The sequence below is a fragment of the Talaromyces marneffei genome, chromosome 2 (assembly GCF_009556855.1).
Source record: "Talaromyces marneffei chromosome 2, complete sequence".
NCBI lineage: Eukaryota > Fungi > Ascomycota > Eurotiomycetes > Eurotiales > Trichocomaceae > Talaromyces > Talaromyces marneffei.
The window spans coordinates 3,866,610-3,886,387 of record NC_072349.1 but is presented as its reverse complement, the minus strand read 5'-3'; the positions used below and the strand labels follow the sequence as shown (position 1 = coordinate 3,886,387).

The following is a 19,778-nucleotide window of genomic DNA, read 5'->3' as shown; positions in this document are numbered from 1 at the left end:
ATGAAATGCGTACGTTCTCCATGTTCATTTAGGTCTTCAAGCTTAATCCTTTCAAAACCCTAAGACTGTAACTTTTGTTAACACCAATTCAAAGTATCTAGCGGCAGATATTCATTAAGTTCTACAAATTGTTAGATTAGTTCCAAGGAATCGGATATTGCTTTGTAGAGAGGAGTGGAAATAGTTTACCAAAATTATGCTCATCAAGCAATGTTTGCAATACCACTTGATCAGGCTTTGATCCATAATCCTGTATACCGTCTTCTGATAGATGATATAAAACGTTGGGTTGGCCATTGATACTATTAATGCGATGAGACTGCTTTCTGATTCCATGCGTATTCCATACGTTAATATAAGAAGCAATCTCTTCACGAGCCATAGGCATATATATTGCTAATATCGCAATTCGATCTGCAAGGCTATTTTTCTTGAAATATCCATCATTGCTGAGTTTCAGGAAATAATCCTATAATGAATGTTAATAATGAAGCGATCTTATGTAGCAATTGGATTATTTAGGCCTTACCCGAAAAATAAAGAGAAGGCTTTTTGTAAGCTATGACCACCAAGCTTCTATTCGCTGATTTGATGTGCTTATACTATATAAATAACAGTCTTGAAGAAAGAGATTCTCATACTGCTCTTTTAGTAGTAGATAATGTGCGGCTGTAACTAGAACTGTTTCGCCCCCTTTATTAGAGCGTATATAGCGAGGCTGGATTTTTGTTTCCTGAAGCACTTCAAGAAACTGTCGCAGTACACTGATTTGAGTGCGATTGCTGATATTAATATAGCACCAAGTGATATATCAAGAGAAAGCATCGATCGCAGTATATATTTGTATACCCCAGAAGGATAATTTATCATGGCCATCCATAGACCAGATATAATTTGGGCCAGGAACTACATACTCCCCTCGTTGCCGGTAGACATCACTCTTTCGACGATTGACCCCATCCGGATCAAGTTCCTGAACTATACTATATAATCGATCGCTATTTAACTGTTAGAAAATACTTTATATATTGCAATAAAGACTTACCGGGCTATATTATAACCCTTAAGTCGAAAGAATCGGTAGAGATAGCCTCGCCCATAGCCTTCAATACGCCCACTGTTGAGTTGTTTCTGAACTTCCGCCCTGACAAGATCATTTATATTTTGAATATCTTCTGGGTTGACAACCCGACGGTGAAGCCCAAGCCTACGCTGAATTGTTGTAAGGGTAGACTGGGATATTTTTATACCATTCTTTTCTAGGGCATGGATGATTTGACGGTCACGTAAACCATGTTGGAAATATAGTTCTTTGATCTTATCCTCTAGTTCTTTGGATTCGTGATTCGTACGTGAGACACCCCATTGTTGAAGCCGCCTTCGAATTGTTTGAGAATGAACAGTAATCTGATATTTATCAGACAGTATTTTAGTAATATTAGATACGCTCTGGCCATTCAAAAAGCTGGAGGATATCTCTTCTTTATATTGATCAATATCACTTGGTGGTCGTCCTGCAGGCATGGTGGCAAACTGATTTGAAAGATTTATTAAGAATTAAAAATCTCGGAGGGATTAAAAAGTTAGAAATATCTTACTGGTCACATGACTTAGGCACTCTTATACATAGTATTAATTAGAACTGAAAATACTAACCTAATTAAGTTAAAGCCATTAATAAAACTAAGTAACAGGAGTAGAGTATTTGAAAATGAAAATGAAGCAATCATTTGAAGCAATCATCTCAGACTGCTAGATAGAATTCGGCAGGATCCCATCTCATTTGTTCAAACTTCTTTGGAATATTGACCGCAGAGTATTCATTGAAATACTCATAAGCTAATTTGTAGCCGGAAACTTTGCCAATATCAATATCCCATCCATGTTTTCCAAAATCGTACGAGTCCAGCCACCAATCCGCTGGGCCAGAGAGATCATACCAGTTGCGAGAATCAGCTGCGACAAATGCTTTAAATATAGAGATTTGCTGGGATGAATAGTATTTATGAGGAGGAAGATCGGGGACTTTTGTTCTAGTCTTTTCTTCCTTTTTCAAAGCCTCTCGAGCAACAATGAACCAAAATTCTCGCCAGAAACGAAATATCATAGCCCCATTCTTATCTCCAAACTCGATATAGGCTTGACTGGTATGATTTTCGATCGCCTCATTGAAGCGATCTCGGTAGCGATAACGAATGAATAAGACTGGCTTGACTCTCTCTTTTTGACAACGGGTTGTCCACTATGCAAACCACGAAACACATTTTGATGTATATAGCTAGGAATGTATTTCTTGAGAAGCGATAAAAAGATCGGCTTGAGTTTAGAGACCATAGCGATTAGATGATCAGGATGCATTGAATTCGCGACGGCCATTTCCTTCAAAGCTCGATTTTCAGAGACTGCTTTAGGAGAATTTTCAAGGTCATTACGATCACCAGTTGTATCATCCTTATCTATAACATCTTCCCAGTCATTGGAAGGATCTAATTCGTAGCTATGGTGTTCCGTAAACCATTGAGCGCCTCGATTGTTTTGATATCTAAATAATTATTATTAGTGATTACCTCAATATATCGACTCATTAATGGAATAGAGATTATACCGTTCGCGTAGAACATCATCTTCAAGCTTCTTTTTTATGGCTCGTTGATTAGCAGGCGTGGCTTATTGATATCCTGTAGAATCGATAAGCCTCTTTTTGGCTCGATTGATCGCTTGATTGTCATTGCGCTTCTCACGATCAAGTTGTGCATAAAGAGCTCCTTTCGCCTCGAGGGCTTGCTTTCGTTGGCGCCTACGAACAGTATACGTGTTGTCAGAGAGCTTATTATCTGCTTTTTACTTCTGACCGGTTGTGGTGCCTGGTATAGGGCCTCGTAGGCGTGGGGTTGCTTCATTTGATGGCCTCATTAGCATGAACGATTCAAAAGAAAGAGAGGCTTCTAGCTACTAACCATTGGGAGACTCTATTGTTGATATGTGGGAGGAGATAGGTAAGAGGAGAGATGTCAAGAGAGTAATTAGATAAAGAGAAGAGTAATCTTGAAGGATATTTTAGAAATAAGATCACGCTAGTAAGTGAAAATTTTTGATATAAACAATTGTCCCGATTAGGAAAGACAAATAGAAAGACAAACGAAACTGCGTGATACCCTTCTCATATATTTCTCTTAGTAAACCAATCTTACTACTTCTTTGTTTATTCTAATATCACCTCACTTTGAAGCCAAGGTAAGTTTACTTTCAACTCACTTCTCTTTCAATCAACTAATCTCTCACTCTAGCTTTACTTCACTTTATCCTTCACTCTTTATCTCCCATCTCAATCTCACTTTACTCTTAAATCTCCTACCCTTTTCACTTCTTATTCTTTACCTCAATTCACCTAAGGTTAGTGGTAAGCTAAAGCTACGAGTCTAATATCAGAACTTGAGATTAACTGATCGCGACAATAGATCGCTTCATCGCTCAACTCATCTCTCACCAATCTTCGAACTTTCACTGATCTTCAAATTTTCGATTCAATCAACCGAAGTAAGTTATTTACTGATATCGTTACAATGAGAACTTAACTGATCACTACAATAGATCGCTTCATTCATTCAAAATGGCTAGAACCAAAATGCCGGCTAGAAAAATCGCCCAAGGCAAAGGTCCTAGGAAAACCCTCCCTGGAGCTGGAAAACGAGTTCTTCCTCCTCCCCCACCCCGTCGTCGTCGTCGCTACAAATGGGGTAGTACGTTTGATTGCTTCATTTGATTACTTCAATTTACTGATATCATTATTAGCGACCGCTTTACGCGAAATTAGAAGATACTAAAAGTCAACCGATTTGATCATACCCAAACTACCATTCCAACGACTTGTGCGAGAAATTGCGCATTAAGTCACTTTAGAAAAAGATATGAGATGGCAGAAATCCGCGATTCTAGCTCTATAAGAGGCTGCTGAGGCATTTCTTGTCAAGGAATTTGAAAGTATGTCTTCTCAGTTTGTACTATATATCGGCAATACTAATTATATATAGTGACCAATCTCGCTGCTATACACGCACACAGAGTCACAATTCAGTCTAAGGACATGCAGCTAGTTGATCAACTTAGAAGGATTATGACTGGTACTAGATACAGATCTAAGAACAGAGCCTGATCGCCTTAAGAGATTGCTTCATTTGACGACTTTCCATTATTTTGTTACTATTGTTACTAGATACCCAAATTGAATATTATTACGTGGAAATTATTACCCGCAGTTTGGCAATATGTTATTATTACTAAAATCTCGTATGAAGCATGTACGCGTTTTAAGATTTTGTATTTTTTTAATTTTGTAACGAATTCCGCATTTAGTCCGCCGTACGCGTGCTCTGGATTCACGTGGTCGGGACTACGTTTCTCCGTCTCCGCAACCGCGCGAACGTCAAACCGCACTTGCTTCCGAATAACTTCACGTCCGGCCGTCACACAGAATGCCTATAAAAGCCGGCTTGAGAACATGAAGTGTTTAGACAGACGGAGAATGGAATACACACAATCTTGCTAGTCACTTCTTCTTTTACCATCCTTGTAAGATACTATCTAGGATTAGCCTAAAGTAAACCCAGCAATCCGACAAATGTCGGCGCCGGGTAGGTGCCAGGTAGGCGCTGCATGCTTAGTGAGGGCTTCGCCCGAACCATACCAACATGAGGTCAGCTCATAACAATATAATATGATTATTTTTAATATATGCTAATTAATAATTAAATAGTGTTAGGACTAAATTATTATGATTTGAACAAGCCTAATAGTAGTATGATTAAGCCTGGTATGGTGGAGTAAAAGGGTATATAATGTTTATTCCTATTCTAGTGAGTGCACTCTGTGCTGAGGGTTTAGCCAAGATGGGGAAAATTGTTATATGAGATCTTTAAAGTTGATTTGGCCACAACACCCTTAAGTCTAGTCGAAGAGAAAAGAAAATTATATAGATAGATTGAGAAAAATAAGGACTATATGTCACAGACCTGGATCCACCTTAGTTAAACAGTGTTGTGTCGAGGTACGCTAGGCTTGGTTGAACCACACAAAGGTTCCTTGAGTCGCAGAAGATAAAGTAACTTGAGTAAACAAAGTAACAGTAGTCGAACTGGTGTCTGGAAGTCTTAAACGTAACTAAGATAGAAGAGATCCCCCATACAGCCGGGTGCCCGTACGAGTTAGAATGCCTTGCTGACTCTCACTGTCAAAGTCTAATATCAAGTGACTTAGATTAAAGAGCTATGAAGAACTAAATACATGATGGTAAAAGAGTGTCCTTATATATCCAGTCCTCCATGTTCCGTAGTGCTCATATCGTAGTATCGTAGCATACTACGATGTCCTTTACTACAATACTACGATATTCCTTCCAATGATATCCTGTAGTTTCGTAGTGTTCCTTATCGTTATGAATAATGGTATATTATTCATATCTCCACGTGACTTGGTGTGTCCCATACCGAAGTGTCTCATCCTGACATCCTTCCACTGGTCTTGTCATCGTATGGTTCATATGCTCGTAATTCCAAAGTGACCTTTCCTTTTTGGTCGTAGTATAGACTAGCGTCATGCAGGTTGATTCGTAACAAGCGATTGCTTTGTCGGCTCTCTTCTATCCTTCATAGTCAACATAGCCAGGGCTCTGTTGGCTCTGTTACCCTAACCCTAGTGGTTGCGGATAATCCTGTCGGATTGGCGGGTTTTGTCGGATTGGAGGGGTTATTCCAGGCCAATCCTGAATAGTTGCTTACAAGAAAGGTGAAAGAATAAGTGACTAGCAAGATTGTATCTGTTTTTCTCTCTCTGTCTGTCTGAATACATGAGGTTCCAAAGCCGGGTTTTTATAGACATCTGGTGAGCTGGTTTTATCGAATCCGGCATGTAGGGTTGACATCATTTGTGACCTATCATGAGGGGTAAAATTGGGGGCTATAAAGTAGAGCTTCTGATTGACTGCCTCATTTGACTGCCTCTGGATATCCGGATTATCTGACAGCTATCCCACGGAGTAAACTTGAGACATTTCTCTTACACATAACGGTTTCGGATTGATCACTTCATTCGATGGCTTCATTGGAAAGCCAGCTTATCTGACAAATCCTTTGTTCCATCGTGCAGTAGTTAGTGTCCGCGGACTAGCGTCTAATCTATTGGTTGTGACTTTCTTGATTCTCTGACAGAATTATGGCTATCACTTAGCAAGTCATAGGACTGGAGACTGCAAAGATGTAAATGGAAAGCTGTCAATAGTTTACAATTACGCTTCCTAGTGTAGCCATCTGGTCGTGTACCACGTCTCCAGTGTATATCTCTGCAAAAGTGGCCGTAACCGGCTAAGGGGTTAACCGTGAGGGGATGATTATAAAAGGGTTCTCCATAGAGATTGTTAAGAGTGTATTGGATGTCGGCTCCAAGCTTGTTATATGTAAAGCGCAATTGAGGTGAAGACGTTAATACACCCTCTGGGTCGAGAGTAAACTTTATGTCTACACCACCATTAGAAGATCTACGCAGATCTTCCCTATATTGAGTATATGGATCAAGAAGAACATTTTGACTCCCACTAGAGCCTAGAGTCCAGACAAAAACCCGAAATAGGCACTGATTATAAACAGTGAAGTATTCACTCAAGACTAAGGAAGAAAGAATAGCTATAGCAGTAAAAATAGTGAATAAGATATACATTTTATTTTATACTATCAATAGATAATAATAATAACTGTAGTCTAAGATAATCAGAGATATTAGAGAGATATTAAAGCTTTTATATATATTTTACTAGTAACTATACTACTATAGACTTATAGTATTACTTAATAGTCTAGTATCTAAAATTCTTCATATAAGTTTTAAGATAGCTTGGAATAACTACTATAAATAGAGCACCTATACCAAGGCATTAGAAAGAGTAGAAATAATATAGTCTAAATATAACTTTGGAAGTTGGAACCATCTTATCTAGATAATTGTAATATCTGATTCCATTACCAGATCGCTATAGCTAACCAATAGGCTTACGGGATTATTGCTAGCAATCTAAGGCATCCATGGGATGTTTTGAGGATTGGTCTTAGCTTTACAGTGGCAAGCATGTAAGTAGGAAAGATGACTACAGTTTTATAACCCCAGTTACACTAGGCGCCTAATCGGTGCCTACCTTTATGTATATAGAGCGAAGCCTGAAAGGGCAAGCAATTATTCTCATACAATCCTTCGTGGCTACTGAAGAACTTAGTAGTTCCTCTATACATTTCCTATACGGTAGTAGTCGCTACTGCAAGCTTTCCGTAACCTATTCCCACATTCAGACTATCATTCCACCCCTCTAGGTTCGGTCCAAAACCTGCCATTACGATAATAAACACTAATAAATTATATTACCCGACTGTCTTAGACATAACAAATTATATACTAGTTAACTAGTTAAGTTAGTTACCACCTACGTTACTGACAGACGTTATTTTACGGTTATCCCGGATACGGTTATTGTAGCATAAATCCACTCAGCTGCTCTCATTGGATATCAACCGGTCCTCATTACAAGGATTTGCCAAGAGACCTCCTCCTTACTAAAATAGCGCGCGCAGTTCTACACACAATAATGTAAGGCCACCTGTACCAGATAATTTTCCTCCTCAGGTACACACACAATATACATTACAGCGCCCCACTCAAATTCTCAGTTACCTAAGTAATCTACGGAAGCAAACATTGGGATGGTAGGAGCACGGTAGACAACGAGGACGATAACCATTGGGTATACCTCGAGGAATACTGCGAGATATACCACGATGGTGGAGAGATGGTAGGAGGATGGTAGGAAGAAATGGCTATATAAACACACTCATTCACCATGTATTTAGTGAATCTTCAGAGGTCTTTAATCCAAGTCACTTGATATTAGACTTTGACAGTGAGAGTCACCAAGACATTCTAACTCGTACGGGCACCAGGCTGTACGGGGATCTCTTCTATCTTAGTTACGCTTAAGACTTCCAAAGTATCGACCGATCCGTTGTCAATTCGTTTATTCAAATCACCTTACTCGAGGATCAAAGTAACCTGTGTGAGGTTCCACCTATCTTAAACATATCTTGACACACCGCTGTTTTAACTACCTAAGGTGGATCCAGATCTATGACACTAACCAACATCAAAAGATTAGGTTAGGTCCTGGTTAAGCTCAACCTGGTACCAACTCTACTCTTAGTCAATAATTAGCGAATATAGAAATAAATAAATATAGCATCTATGCTGAGACATTAGAAGTAGCATAAATAATACTAAGCAGGACCTTAGAAATATCATGTATGGGTAACACTGTTATACCAATAACTTCTATTACCTGACTGTCTTATAAAGTTATACTTTCGCTATAGTATATGAATAATATGATTTGTTATGTCTTAGACAGTTGGGTAGTAATAGAATTCAGTAGTATTTATTATCCAGATAAGATGGAACGTTCCAAGGTTATATTTAGTATTATTTCTACTGTTTGCAATGCCTCAGTATAGGTGCTCTATTAACAGTGGTTATTCTAAGCTGTCTTAAAACTTGTATTGAGAATTTTAAATACCCTGTAGGCTATCAAGTAATACTTTAATAATATACTAGTAAGATATATAAAGGCTTTTAATATCGCTCTAATATCTTTAATTATCTTGGACTATAGTTACTATTATCATGTATGATGATCTATCTATAACATAAAATAAAATGCATACCTTATTCACTATTCTTACTGCTATAGGTACTCTTTCTTCCTTAGTCTTGAGTCAGAATGGCAATATCACTATTTTTAATAAGTGCGACTCTCCGATTTGGGTCTGGACTATAGGCCCTCCTGAGAATCAAAATGTTATGCTTGAGCCAGAGGGTCGATATGTAGAAGCTATATATCCCTCTCCTGGCGACGTAGATATAAAGGTTACTCGCACCCCAGATGGTCTATTAGCCCCTGAACCTCACTTATGCCTCTCCTATAACATACATGAAGAATATGTGTATTATACTCTTAATAATGTCTATGGAGACACCTTCTACCCGAACTCTGTCTCACTTTACCCTTTACAATCTCGATCCACCAGCGATGATTGCAGAGGTGTGCGATGGCCCAGTGGTATACCATCAAGGCGCCGTGAGAAGAGGAATTTTTGTAGAATGGGGGTATCTATGAATTTATTTCTTTGCACCTAAGTGATGATCATGATGGGCAGATAGACCACAGATATCTTTATTGACTTCAAACTATAAGATTATACTATAATCTGTTCAATACCAAGAACATATCAATTCAACAGCAAGAACAGATTTAGCTGGAAACCACTGACAAATCTGTTCAAAACAGAAAACTTATTCATTCAGAGACCATAAGCTCTAGGGGCGCTAAGCCTCCGGAATATGAAAAAATAAACCCCGTGGAGTTTTAGAAAGTCCCTAAGAAACTCCATCAAAAGCAAAAAGTAGATTACGGAAAAGCCATAAATAGCTGGTACAGTTAGTTAGTTAGTGTCGGTTTATCCCGGTGTCGTAAACCGGTTGCTTCACAAGCGTCTAGATCAGAGTAAACTCGTCACTGAACGGCGGTTCGGTGGTATTCTGCTTAAGAAAGGGCAGGTAGCCAAAGTAATAAACAAGATAGCTGTTACGGGCTAGTCCCGCCTAATGCGCACTGTAAGGGCATATTAAAATAGAAAACATAACATGAAGAAAAGAAGGAAAGAAAACAACAAGATTCTCAGCTCGTACATGCAGTTCATATAGGGATAAGGAGCTCGCTGGTTCGGTCAATTCCTCCGTACGTTCAGCACCGTCTCGGTGCTTGTGAGGGAACTTCGTGTGCCATTCCCGTATGTTCGGGGCTTGCTCGGTAACGTTGGTACGGCCCTGGCAATAGTATCCCGGATGCATTTCCCAAGGGTGTTATCCTTAGGTGTCATGCTCAGCGCCTGTCCGGTACTCGGGAATATCTTCACGTGTCGCACGTTCTCGGTGAGGGCTTGACTGCCCGAACCTATTTCATATGAGGTCAGCTCATAACATCGTAGTATGCTACGATACTACGATATGAGCACTACGGAACATGGAGGACTGGATATATAAGGACACTCTTTTACCATCATGTATTTAGTTCTTCATAGCTCTTTAATCTAAGTCACTTGATATTAGACTTTGACAGTGAGAGTCAGCAAGGCATTCTAACTCGTACGGGCACCCGGCTGTATGGGGGATCTCTTCTATCTTAGTTACGTTTAAGACTTCCAGACACCAGTTCGACTACTGTTACTTTGTTTACTCAAGTTACTTTATCTTCTGCGACTCAAGGAACCTTTGTGTGGTTCAACCAAGCCTAGCGTACCTCGACACAACACTGTTTAACTAAGGTGGATCCAGGTCTGTGACATATAGTCCTTATTTTTCTCAATCTATCTATATAATTTTCTTTTCTCTTCGACTAGACTTAAGGGTGTTGTGGCCAAATCAACTTTAAAGATCTCATATAACAATTTTCCCCATCTTGGCTAAACCCTCAGCACAGAGTGCACTCACTAGAATAGGAATAAACATTATATACCCTTTTACTCCACCATACCAGGCTTAATCATACTACTATTAGGCTTGTTCAAATCATAATAATTTAGTCCTAACACTATTTAATTATTAATTAGCATATATTAAAAATAATCATATTATATTGTTATGAGCTGACCTCATGTTGGTATGGTTCGGGCGAAGCCCTCACTAAGCATGCAGCGCCTACCTGGCACCTACCCGGCGCCGACATTTGTCGGATTGCTGGGTTTACTTTAGGCTAATCCTAGATAGTATCTTACAAGGATGGTAAAAGAAGAAGTGACTAGCAAGATTGTGTGTATTCCATTCTCCGTCTGTCTAAACACTTCATGTTCTCAAGCCGGCTTTTATAGGCATTCTGTGTGACGGCCGGACGTGAAGTTATTCGGAAGCAAGTGCGGTTTGACGTTCGCGCGGTTGCGGAGACGGAGAAACGTAGTCCCGACCACGTGAATCCAGAGCACGCGTACGGCGGACTAAATGCGGAATTCGTTACAAAATTAAAAAAATACAAAATCTTAAAACGCGTACATGCTTCATACGAGATTTTAGTAATAATAACATATTGCCAAACTGCGGGTAATAATTTCCACGTAATAATATTCAATTTGGGTATCTAGTAACAATAGTAACAAAATAATGGAAAGTCGTCAAATGAAGCAATCTCTTAAGGCGATCAGGCTCTGTTCTTAGATCTGTATCTAGTACCAGTCATAATCCTTCTAAGTTGATCAACTAGCTGCATGTCCTTAGACTGAATTGTGACTCTGTGTGCGTGTATAGCAGCGAGATTGGTCACTATATATAATTAGTATTGCCGATATATAGTACAAACTGAGAAGACATACTTTCAAATTCCTTGACAAGAAATGCCTCAGCAGCCTCTTATAGAGCTAGAATCGCGGATTTCTGCCATCTCATATCTTTTTCTAAAGTGACTTAATGCGCAATTTCTCGCACAAGTCGTTGGAATGGTAGTTTGGGTATGATCAAATCGGTTGACTTTTAGTATCTTCTAATTTCGCGTAAAGCGGTCGCTAATAATGATATCAGTAAATTGGAAGTAATCAAATGAAGCAATCAAACGTACTACCCCATTTGTAGCGACGACGACGACGGGGTGGGGGAGGAGGAAGAACTCGTTTTCCAGCTCCAGGGAGGGTTTTCCTAGGACCTTTGCCTTGGGCGATTTTTCTAGCCGGCATTTTGGTTCTAGCCATTTTGAATGAATGAAGCGATCTATTGTAGTGATCAGTTAAGTTCTCATTGTAACGATATCAGTAAATAACTTACTTCGGTTGATTGAATCGAAAATTTGAAGATCAGTGAAAGTTCGAAGATTGGTGAGAGATGAGTTGAGCGATGAAGCGATCTATTGTCGCGATCAGTTAATCTCAAGTTCTGATATTAGACTCGTAGCTTTAGCTTACCACTAACCTTAGGTGAATTGAGGTAAAGAATAAGAAGTGAAAAGGGTAGGAGATTTAAGAGTAAAGTGAGATTGAGATGGGAGATAAAGAGTGAAGGATAAAGTGAAGTAAAGCTAGAGTGAGAGATTAGTTGATTGAAAGAGAAGTGAGTTGAAAGTAAACTTACCTTGGCTTCAAAGTGAGGTGATATTAGAATAAACAAAGAAGTAGTAAGATTGGTTTACTAAGAGAAATATATGAGAAGGGTATCACGCAGTTTCGTTTGTCTTTCTATTTGTCTTTCCTAATCGGGACAATTGTTTATATCAAAAATTTTCACTTACTAGCGTGATCTTATTTCTAAAATATCCTTCAAGATTACTCTTCTCTTTATCTAATTACTCTCTTGACATCTCTCCTCTTACCTATCTCCTCCCACATATCAACAATAGAGTCTCCCAATGGTTAGTAGCTAGAAGCCTCTCTTTCTTTTGAATCGTTCATGCTAATGAGGCCATCAAATGAAGCAACCCCACGCCTACGAGGCCCTATACCAGGCACCACAACCGGTCAGAAGTAAAAAGCAGATAATAAGCTCTCTGACAACACGTATACTGTTCGTAGGCGCCAACGAAAGCAAGCCCTCGAGGCGAAAGGAGCTCTTTATGCACAACTTGATCGTGAGAAGCGCAATGACAATCAAGCGATCAATCGAGCCAAAAAGAGGCTTATCGATTCTACAGGATATCAATAAGCCACGCCTGCTAATCAACGAGCCATAAAAAAGAAGCTTGAAGATGATGTTCTACGCGAACGGTATAATCTCTATTCCATTAATGAGTCGATATATTGAGGTAATCACTAATAATAATTATTTAGATATCAAAACAATCGAGGCGCTCAATGGTTTACGGAACACCATAGCTACGAATTAGATCCTTCCAATGACTGGGAAGATGTTATAGATAAGGATGATACAACTGGTGATCGTAATGACCTTGAAAATTCTCCTAAAGCAGTCTCTGAAAATCGAGCTTTGAAGGAAATGGCCGTCGCGAATTCAATGCATCCTGATCATCTAATCGCTATGGTCTCTAAACTCAAGCCGATCTTTTTATCGCTTCTCAAGAAATACATTCCTAGCTATATACATCAAAATGTGTTTCGTGGTTTGCATAGTGGACAACCCGTTGTCAAAAAGAGAGGAGTCAAGCCAGTCTTATTCATTCGTTATCGCTACCGAGATCGCTTCAATGAGGCGATCGAAAATCATACCAGTCAAGCCTATATCGAGTTTGGAGATAAGAATGGGGCTATGATATTTCGTTTCTGGCGAGAATTTTGGTTCATTGTTGCTCGAGAGGCTTTGAAAAAGGAAGAAAAGACTAGAACAAAAGTCCCCGATCTTCCTCCTCATAAATACTATTCATCCCAGCAAATCTCTATATTTAAAGCATTTGTCGCAGCTGATTCTCGCAACTGGTATGATCTCTCTGGCCCAGCGGATTGGTGGCTGGACTCGTACGATTTTGGAAAACATGGATGGGATATTGATATTGGCAAAGTTTCCGGCTACAAATTAGCTTATGAGTATTTCAATGAATACTCTGCGGTCAATATTCCAAAGAAGTTTGAACAAATGAGATGGGATCCTGCCGAATTCTATCTAGCAGTCTGAGATGATTGCTTCAAATGATTGCTTCATTTTCATTTTCAAATACTCTACTCCTGTTACTTAGTTTTATTAATGGCTTTAACTTAATTAGGTTAGTATTTTCAGTTCTAATTAATACTATGTATAAGAGTGCCTAAGTCATGTGACCAGTAAGATATTTCTAACTTTTTAATCCCTCCGAGATTTTTAATTCTTAATAAATCTTTCAAATCAGTTTGCCACCATGCCTGCAGGACGACCACCAAGTGATATTGATCAATATAAAGAAGAGATATCCTCCAGCTTTTTGAATGGCCAGAGCGTATCTAATATTACTAAAATACTGTCTGATAAATATCAGATTACTGTTCATTCTCAAACAATTCGAAGGCGGCTTCAACAATGGGGTGTCTCACGTACGAATCACGAATCCAAAGAACTAGAGGATAAGATCAAAGAACTATATTTCCAACATGGTTTACGTGACCGTCAAATCATCCATGCCCTAGAAAAGAATGGTATAAAAATATCCCAGTCTACCCTTACAACAATTCAGCGTAGGCTTGGGCTTCACCGTCGGGTTGTCAACCCAGAAGATATTCAAAATATAAATGATCTTGTCAGGGCGGAAGTTCAGAAACAACTCAACAGTGGGCGTATTGAAGGCTATGGGCGAGGCTATCTCTACCGATTCTTTCGACTTAAGGGTTATAATATAGCCCGGTAAGTCTTTATTGCAATATATAAAGTATTTTCTAACAGTTAAATAGCGATCGATTATATAGTATAGTTCAGGAACTTGATCCGGATGGGGTCAATCGTCGAAAGAGTGATGTCTACCGGCAACGAGGGGAGTATGTAGTTCCTGGCCCAAATTATATCTGGTCTATGGATGGCCATGATAAATTATCCTTCTGGGGTATACAAATATATACTGCGATCGATGCTTTCTCTTGATATATCACTTGGTGCTATATTAATATCAGCAATCGCACTCAAATCAGTGTACTGCGACAGTTTCTTGAAGTGCTTCAGGAAACAAAAATCCAGCCTCGCTATATACGCTCTAATAAAGGGGGCGAAACAGTTCTAGTTACAGCCGCACATTATCTACTACTAAAAGAGCAGTATGAGAATCTCTTTCTTCAAGACTGTTATTTATATAGTATAAGCACATCAAATCAGCGAATAGAAGCTTGGTGGTCATAGCTTACAAAAAGCCTTCTCTTTATTTTTCGGGTAAGGCCTAAATAATCCAATTGCTACATAAGATCGCTTCATTATTAACATTCATTATAGGATTATTTCCTGAAACTCAGCAATGATGGATATTTCAAGAAAAATAGCCTTGCAGATCGAATTGCGATATTAGCAATATATATGCCTATGGCTCGTGAAGAGATTGCTTCTTATATTAACGTATGGAATACGCATGGAATCAGAAAGCAGTCTCATCGCATTAATAGTATCAATGGCCAACCCAACGTTTTATATCATCTATCAGAAGACGGTATACAGGATTATGGATCAAAGCCTGATCAAGTGGTATTGCAAACATTGCTTGATGAGCATAATTTTGGTAAACTATTTCCACTCCTCTCTACAAAGCAATATCCGATTCCTTGGAACTAATCTAACAATTTGTAGAACTTAATGAATATCTGCCGCTAGATACTTTGAATTGGTGTTAACAAAAGTTACAGTCTTAGGGTTTTGAAAGGATTAAGCTTGAAGACCTAAATGAACATGGAGAACGTACGCATTTCATTGTATATTTGTATCTCCGGGATCAAATTAATCTACACATCGCAACACAATCAGAGCCCCAGCTCAGAGAGTGCGAGAAGCCAACCCAAGAGGAGCTATATTTGCAACAGGATTTACAGGACGTTGCTACTGATTTAACAAATCAACCATGGTTCTCAAGGTAGTGGGCATGTATATATAGAAAATAAAGCAATTAAATGAAGCGATCTTCAAAGAACAGAGAGTAAAATATAGAACATAAAATCTAAGGGATTTCTTTTAACAAAAGAGTCTAAACACCTTATAAAATAGAATCAAAGGAAATGTTTCTTAGGGAACAACTTGCCATGCCGTCTCCGAGTGTTGGATGCTGGTCCATCCTGAGCTAATAATAGACTAGATTCCTCGGCAGCCACTGCTAACAGATCGGATTGCTCTGCTGGCTCTTTTAATAGACTAGCATCCTCGACAGGTACTGCCAATAGATTAGCTTCTTCCTCTAGCTCACACTTAACTTTCAATCCATTATCCAGACTCTCCGCTAGACTCGACTTCTTCTTCGCCCGTCTCACGACGTCCTTTAAAAGACGGAACGCCTCACTAAGTGCTTCATCATTATTATCAGATATTGCTTCATCATCACTAGAGATACTGATTACATTATGGCTAGTTTGAGTATGTGCAATTCCAAACGGTTCCTTCTCTTTCTTAATGATGGGATCGGCTTTCTTCTCTTTCTTAATGGTGATACCGGCGCTACCATTATATTGTGTTTGGGTCTTCTTCTTTGGCTTAGACACTAGGAATGAGGTAGCTGATGAAGCACGTCTTCTTTTCAATGCATCAGATTGAGGATAAAAATCGACTGGGGGGAAGGCACGGTTGGTAGTATCGGTAGAATAGTCGATGTCATTATCTGAGATTTGATCACTGATATTGATTGTACGCTTATAATCATCTTGTGATTCACTGTCGCTTGGTGATTCAATGTCACTTAGTGATTCACCGTTGCTTTCTAATTCGGGATATTTCCCAAAACAAATATGCAATTTGTATTGCGGATTAGGATTTTCTCGGAGCTTCTTCTTATCGACTTCTAGATTTAGAAGCAGATTCTCGAATCCTTCTTGAAGTACCGTATCCGATAAAAATTCAGCCATTCTCTCGTTTGCTGTTGATGCAAGTCGAGGAGTATACTGGGCCTTAGATTTAAGTAGTTGTTGTAGCTCCCGACATGAGGGTTCGAGATTCTTGATCAATTCAGCGGGGGTGCGGATATCGAAGACTTCGTATTGAGCTAATAAGATGCTATAGTTCGCTAAACTGAAGTATTAGTAAACAAGATGATTATCTATTATCTCACTGCCAACATACCGACTTTTGTCCATTTACCATTGAACCAGGGGGATCCATCGTTCTTGGGCTTATAAAGAGCAATCGATAGATTATAATGTCCCTCTGCCATAGTCTTCTTTTCTGCTGATAGAACTGAGGATCCAATGTTGTTCCGTCCAGGTAAAAACTTCTTCCCAATCACTATAGCTTTCTGCCGGAGTTCTCTGCTTTGAGAAACAGACTCTTTGAATGTAGTGGTAGTTTGAGGCTGTTTCTCTTTATCCCTTTTGTTAGGGTTTTCTTGACCGCACCAAGGACATGCTAACATAGACACGCACTCAGTTGCATGCACAAAAGCAGGCTTTTGGCTGCACATAGGCGTGAGCCATGCTTTAAGTAGACTCATTGGTAATGTCTGTTGATCTAGAGAAAGAAAAAGATATATGAGAGAAATGGTGTATATATATCCATGAAAAATAATTTTTATCATTAATGTTTTATTTAGTCCACTTCGTGGACGCTAAGAGAATTTATCAACAAAATTACTTCTTAATTGGATCGCTTCATTAAATTATCCACTTCGTTCAGATGTATATATATATTGATTGCTTCATTGGATCGCTTCATTAAAGGATCCACTTGGTATTCAGATATAGATACATATTGCCTCATCAGATCGCTTCATTAGATTGCTTCATTAGATCGCTTCATTAGATCGCTTCATTAGATCGCTTCATTAGATCGCTTCATTAGATCGCTTCATTAGATCGCTTCATTAGATCGCTTCATTAGATCGCTTCATTAGATCGCTTCATTAGATCGCTTCATTAGGCTGCCTACTTTCTCAAGATGACTTCACCGTTATTTGCATCATAGTAGTCACTGATTTCTAGGTCCATAGCTAGTGGCAGAACATCGGTGTCCGTGTCAATGTCAAAACGTTTGAATATTGAGGAATGAATGATGCTCACCCTTGTCAGACTTCCACGTTGGAGCTTCCACGTTGTCGCTCTGGTAGATTTCGATGACTCCTTGGTAGCCAAGTTGACCGCCAATATGTAAAGTGGTATTTTTGAGCCATCGGTACTTCTCACTAGGAAGAACCTTCTCATTCCAAGAACAAAAAGTCAACAATTATTCGTAGTCGTTTACATCAAGAGCATTTCTTACCCTTTTTATATGCCAGAACATCTTCTGGACTATAGTTCCTAGGTCTGATGTTCGGTAGCGTTCTTTTCTTCATGCTCTCCCTCCACAAAGGGCTTAAGCAAAACTGTACCATAACTACACCTCGCTTGTCGACTCGAAATGAAGGTTTTTTCTGACTCGCGCTTAGCTGCGCCGCAACAAATTATGGACTATAGACTAGGTGGTGGCACAATCACCTAAGTGTTGGGGATGAATCTTCTATAAAAAATTTGAGTTGAGACTGAATATACTTAGATTCAGCCAGTCCTCTGTAAAGGAGAATTGCTTAGGATATATTGTTAGAAAGTCACTTTAGCTACTTTTAACCGGCCTAAACTGGCTTGACTTATAGAGATTGGGAACTTATTTTCAGCCTTAGTTCTGACGGCTTGTTTGCTGATGAGTCCTGTCACGTTTTCAATAATAGGATGAAACAGTTCCTCCAAGTCCTCGCTGCAAAAATTGAATGTCAGCAAGTCTTCTCTTGAATTATTGGGTAGAATTACCTTTGCAAGATGACTTCACCGTCATTTGTATCATAGTAGTCACTGGTTTCTAGGTTCATAGCCAGTGGCAGAACCTCAGTGTCCGTGTCAATGTCAAAACGTCGTTTCAAGCTTTCGAACTCATTCATCAACCTCATTGCATCGTCGTCGTTCCCAGCCGCCAGATTCCATTGGAATCTATATGCAAACGAGGCAAACCATACGAACGATAGAGACCCGCTCTAAGATATAAATATCTCCCATCCCCCACAGCTCTCTTCTTCTCTTCTTCCTTCTTACAACTACTCTTCCACCGTCGAGAATCTGCCCACCTGCTGCCGCTGCTGCCACCACCACCCGTCGCCGTCGTCGTTGCCGCCAGCATACCCGCCATGCTCGCCATCGTCAAATCCGTCGCTGCGGCCATGCCCGGCTTCGTCGCCGGCGCCGTTCCCGTCCTCAAGAACGTCCTGGAGTTCTTGACTCTCGTCAAGGACATTCTCGACGTCGTCAAAGACATCATCGGCATCGTCAAGACCATCAGGGGCCAACAACCCCAATGGGGCTATCAAGTAAGTTCTCTGCCCCTGATTCCATGCCTTCCACAACTCATATACTAACTCTGTTTAGATTTCTCAAAGCTCCAGTCTCTACCGAGAGCTCTTTTGTCTCAGTGGTCCTTTCTGCTCGTTTCAAGTCAGTATAGCCTCTGCAACAACTTCTATGCAATAATATATACTGACATTACTTTAGGTTCAGTTTCTGGTTCATTTTGGGGGAGATGCGGGACGAGAGGGAGGATTGAAGGGTCTTGCTTTGGGGGTTTTAGAATCATGGTCGTTCCTTTTTCTTATAAAGAATCATATCTCTGTTCTTTTCTTTCCGCTCCATGATTTCCTGCTTTCTGGGGTCAAGTAGATTTGCAACGCTTACTTAGTAAATGTATTCGTAATAGGTTGTGTTCAAGTCACGGGATACTTGTATAATAAAGCATATAATGAAGCGATTTGATGAAGCGATATGATGAATACGATAAGGATAATGGCGGTGAATAAAGCGGTGAGTATAAACCAATTAGAATCCATGTGTGGCGATTTGTGAATATTACAGATTGTTACGGCTCATACAAACCTAATTTGCGGCAGAATCAAAAATCGAATTTTGTAACGAATTCCGCATTTAGTCCGCCGTAACGCGGGTAAGGCTGCGGGAAGAGGGTTATTACTGTCACGTGAGCACGCCACGGATATAGCTACTGGGGAATAGCCTCATGTTCCTGTTTCTTTCTTTCCTTCCCTATGCTTAGTTTTCTCGATTCTAGCTGCCAATATGATTATTGTTTGAGCCTTCACATTCTGAGTA

The 19,778-nt window shown here is 39.6% G+C and overlaps 7 protein-coding genes across 7 annotated transcripts; 3 read left to right on the top strand and 4 right to left on the bottom strand.

The window, feature by feature from the left end:
- Positions 1–77: 77 nt before the first annotated feature.
- On the bottom strand, positions 78–1,524 carry EYB26_003749 (uncharacterized protein; the record flags this gene model as incomplete). The annotated part of the gene is made up of 5 exons (XM_054263043.1): positions 78–121; positions 190–469; positions 530–559; positions 956–998; positions 1,046–1,524. 5 exons carry the CDS (start codon positions 1,522–1,524, stop codon positions 78–80), a joined length of 876 nt encoding a protein of 291 aa, XP_054119018.1.
- A 220-nt stretch (positions 1,525–1,744) lies between these two features.
- On the bottom strand, positions 1,745–2,107 carry EYB26_003748 (uncharacterized protein; the record flags this gene model as incomplete). Its single annotated transcript, XM_054263042.1, has 1 exon — positions 1,745–2,107. One exon carries the CDS (start codon positions 2,105–2,107, stop codon positions 1,745–1,747), a length of 363 nt encoding a protein of 120 aa, XP_054119017.1.
- Positions 2,108–13,095: 10,988 nt separating this feature from the next.
- EYB26_003747 (uncharacterized protein) lies at positions 13,096–13,686 on the top strand (the record flags this gene model as incomplete). The annotated part of the gene is made up of 1 exon (XM_054263041.1): positions 13,096–13,686. The coding sequence occupies one exon, from the start codon at positions 13,096–13,098 to the stop codon at positions 13,684–13,686; it is 591 nt and encodes a 196-aa protein (XP_054119016.1).
- A 220-nt stretch (positions 13,687–13,906) lies between these two features.
- EYB26_003746 (uncharacterized protein) lies at positions 13,907–15,353 on the top strand (the record flags this gene model as incomplete). The annotated part of the gene is made up of 5 exons (XM_054263040.1): positions 13,907–14,385; positions 14,433–14,475; positions 14,872–14,901; positions 14,962–15,241; positions 15,310–15,353. The coding sequence occupies 5 exons, from the start codon at positions 13,907–13,909 to the stop codon at positions 15,351–15,353; spliced, it is 876 nt and encodes a 291-aa protein (XP_054119015.1).
- A 369-nt stretch (positions 15,354–15,722) lies between these two features.
- On the bottom strand, positions 15,723–17,149 carry EYB26_003745 (uncharacterized protein; the record flags this gene model as incomplete). The annotated part of the gene is made up of 2 exons (XM_054263039.1): positions 15,723–16,726; positions 16,783–17,149. 2 exons carry the CDS (start codon positions 17,147–17,149, stop codon positions 15,723–15,725), a joined length of 1,371 nt encoding a protein of 456 aa, XP_054119014.1.
- A 430-nt stretch (positions 17,150–17,579) lies between these two features.
- Positions 17,580–17,934, bottom strand: EYB26_003744 (uncharacterized protein; the record flags this gene model as incomplete). The annotated part of the gene is made up of 3 exons (XM_054263038.1): positions 17,580–17,644; positions 17,715–17,847; positions 17,914–17,934. The coding sequence occupies 3 exons, from the start codon at positions 17,932–17,934 to the stop codon at positions 17,580–17,582; spliced, it is 219 nt and encodes a 72-aa protein (XP_054119013.1).
- Positions 17,935–18,808: 874 nt separating this feature from the next.
- On the top strand, positions 18,809–19,334 carry EYB26_003743 (uncharacterized protein; the record flags this gene model as incomplete). Its single annotated transcript, XM_054263037.1, has 3 exons — positions 18,809–18,988; positions 19,047–19,112; positions 19,170–19,334. 3 exons carry the CDS (start codon positions 18,809–18,811, stop codon positions 19,332–19,334), a joined length of 411 nt encoding a protein of 136 aa, XP_054119012.1.
- Positions 19,335–19,778: the final 444 nt, after the last annotated feature.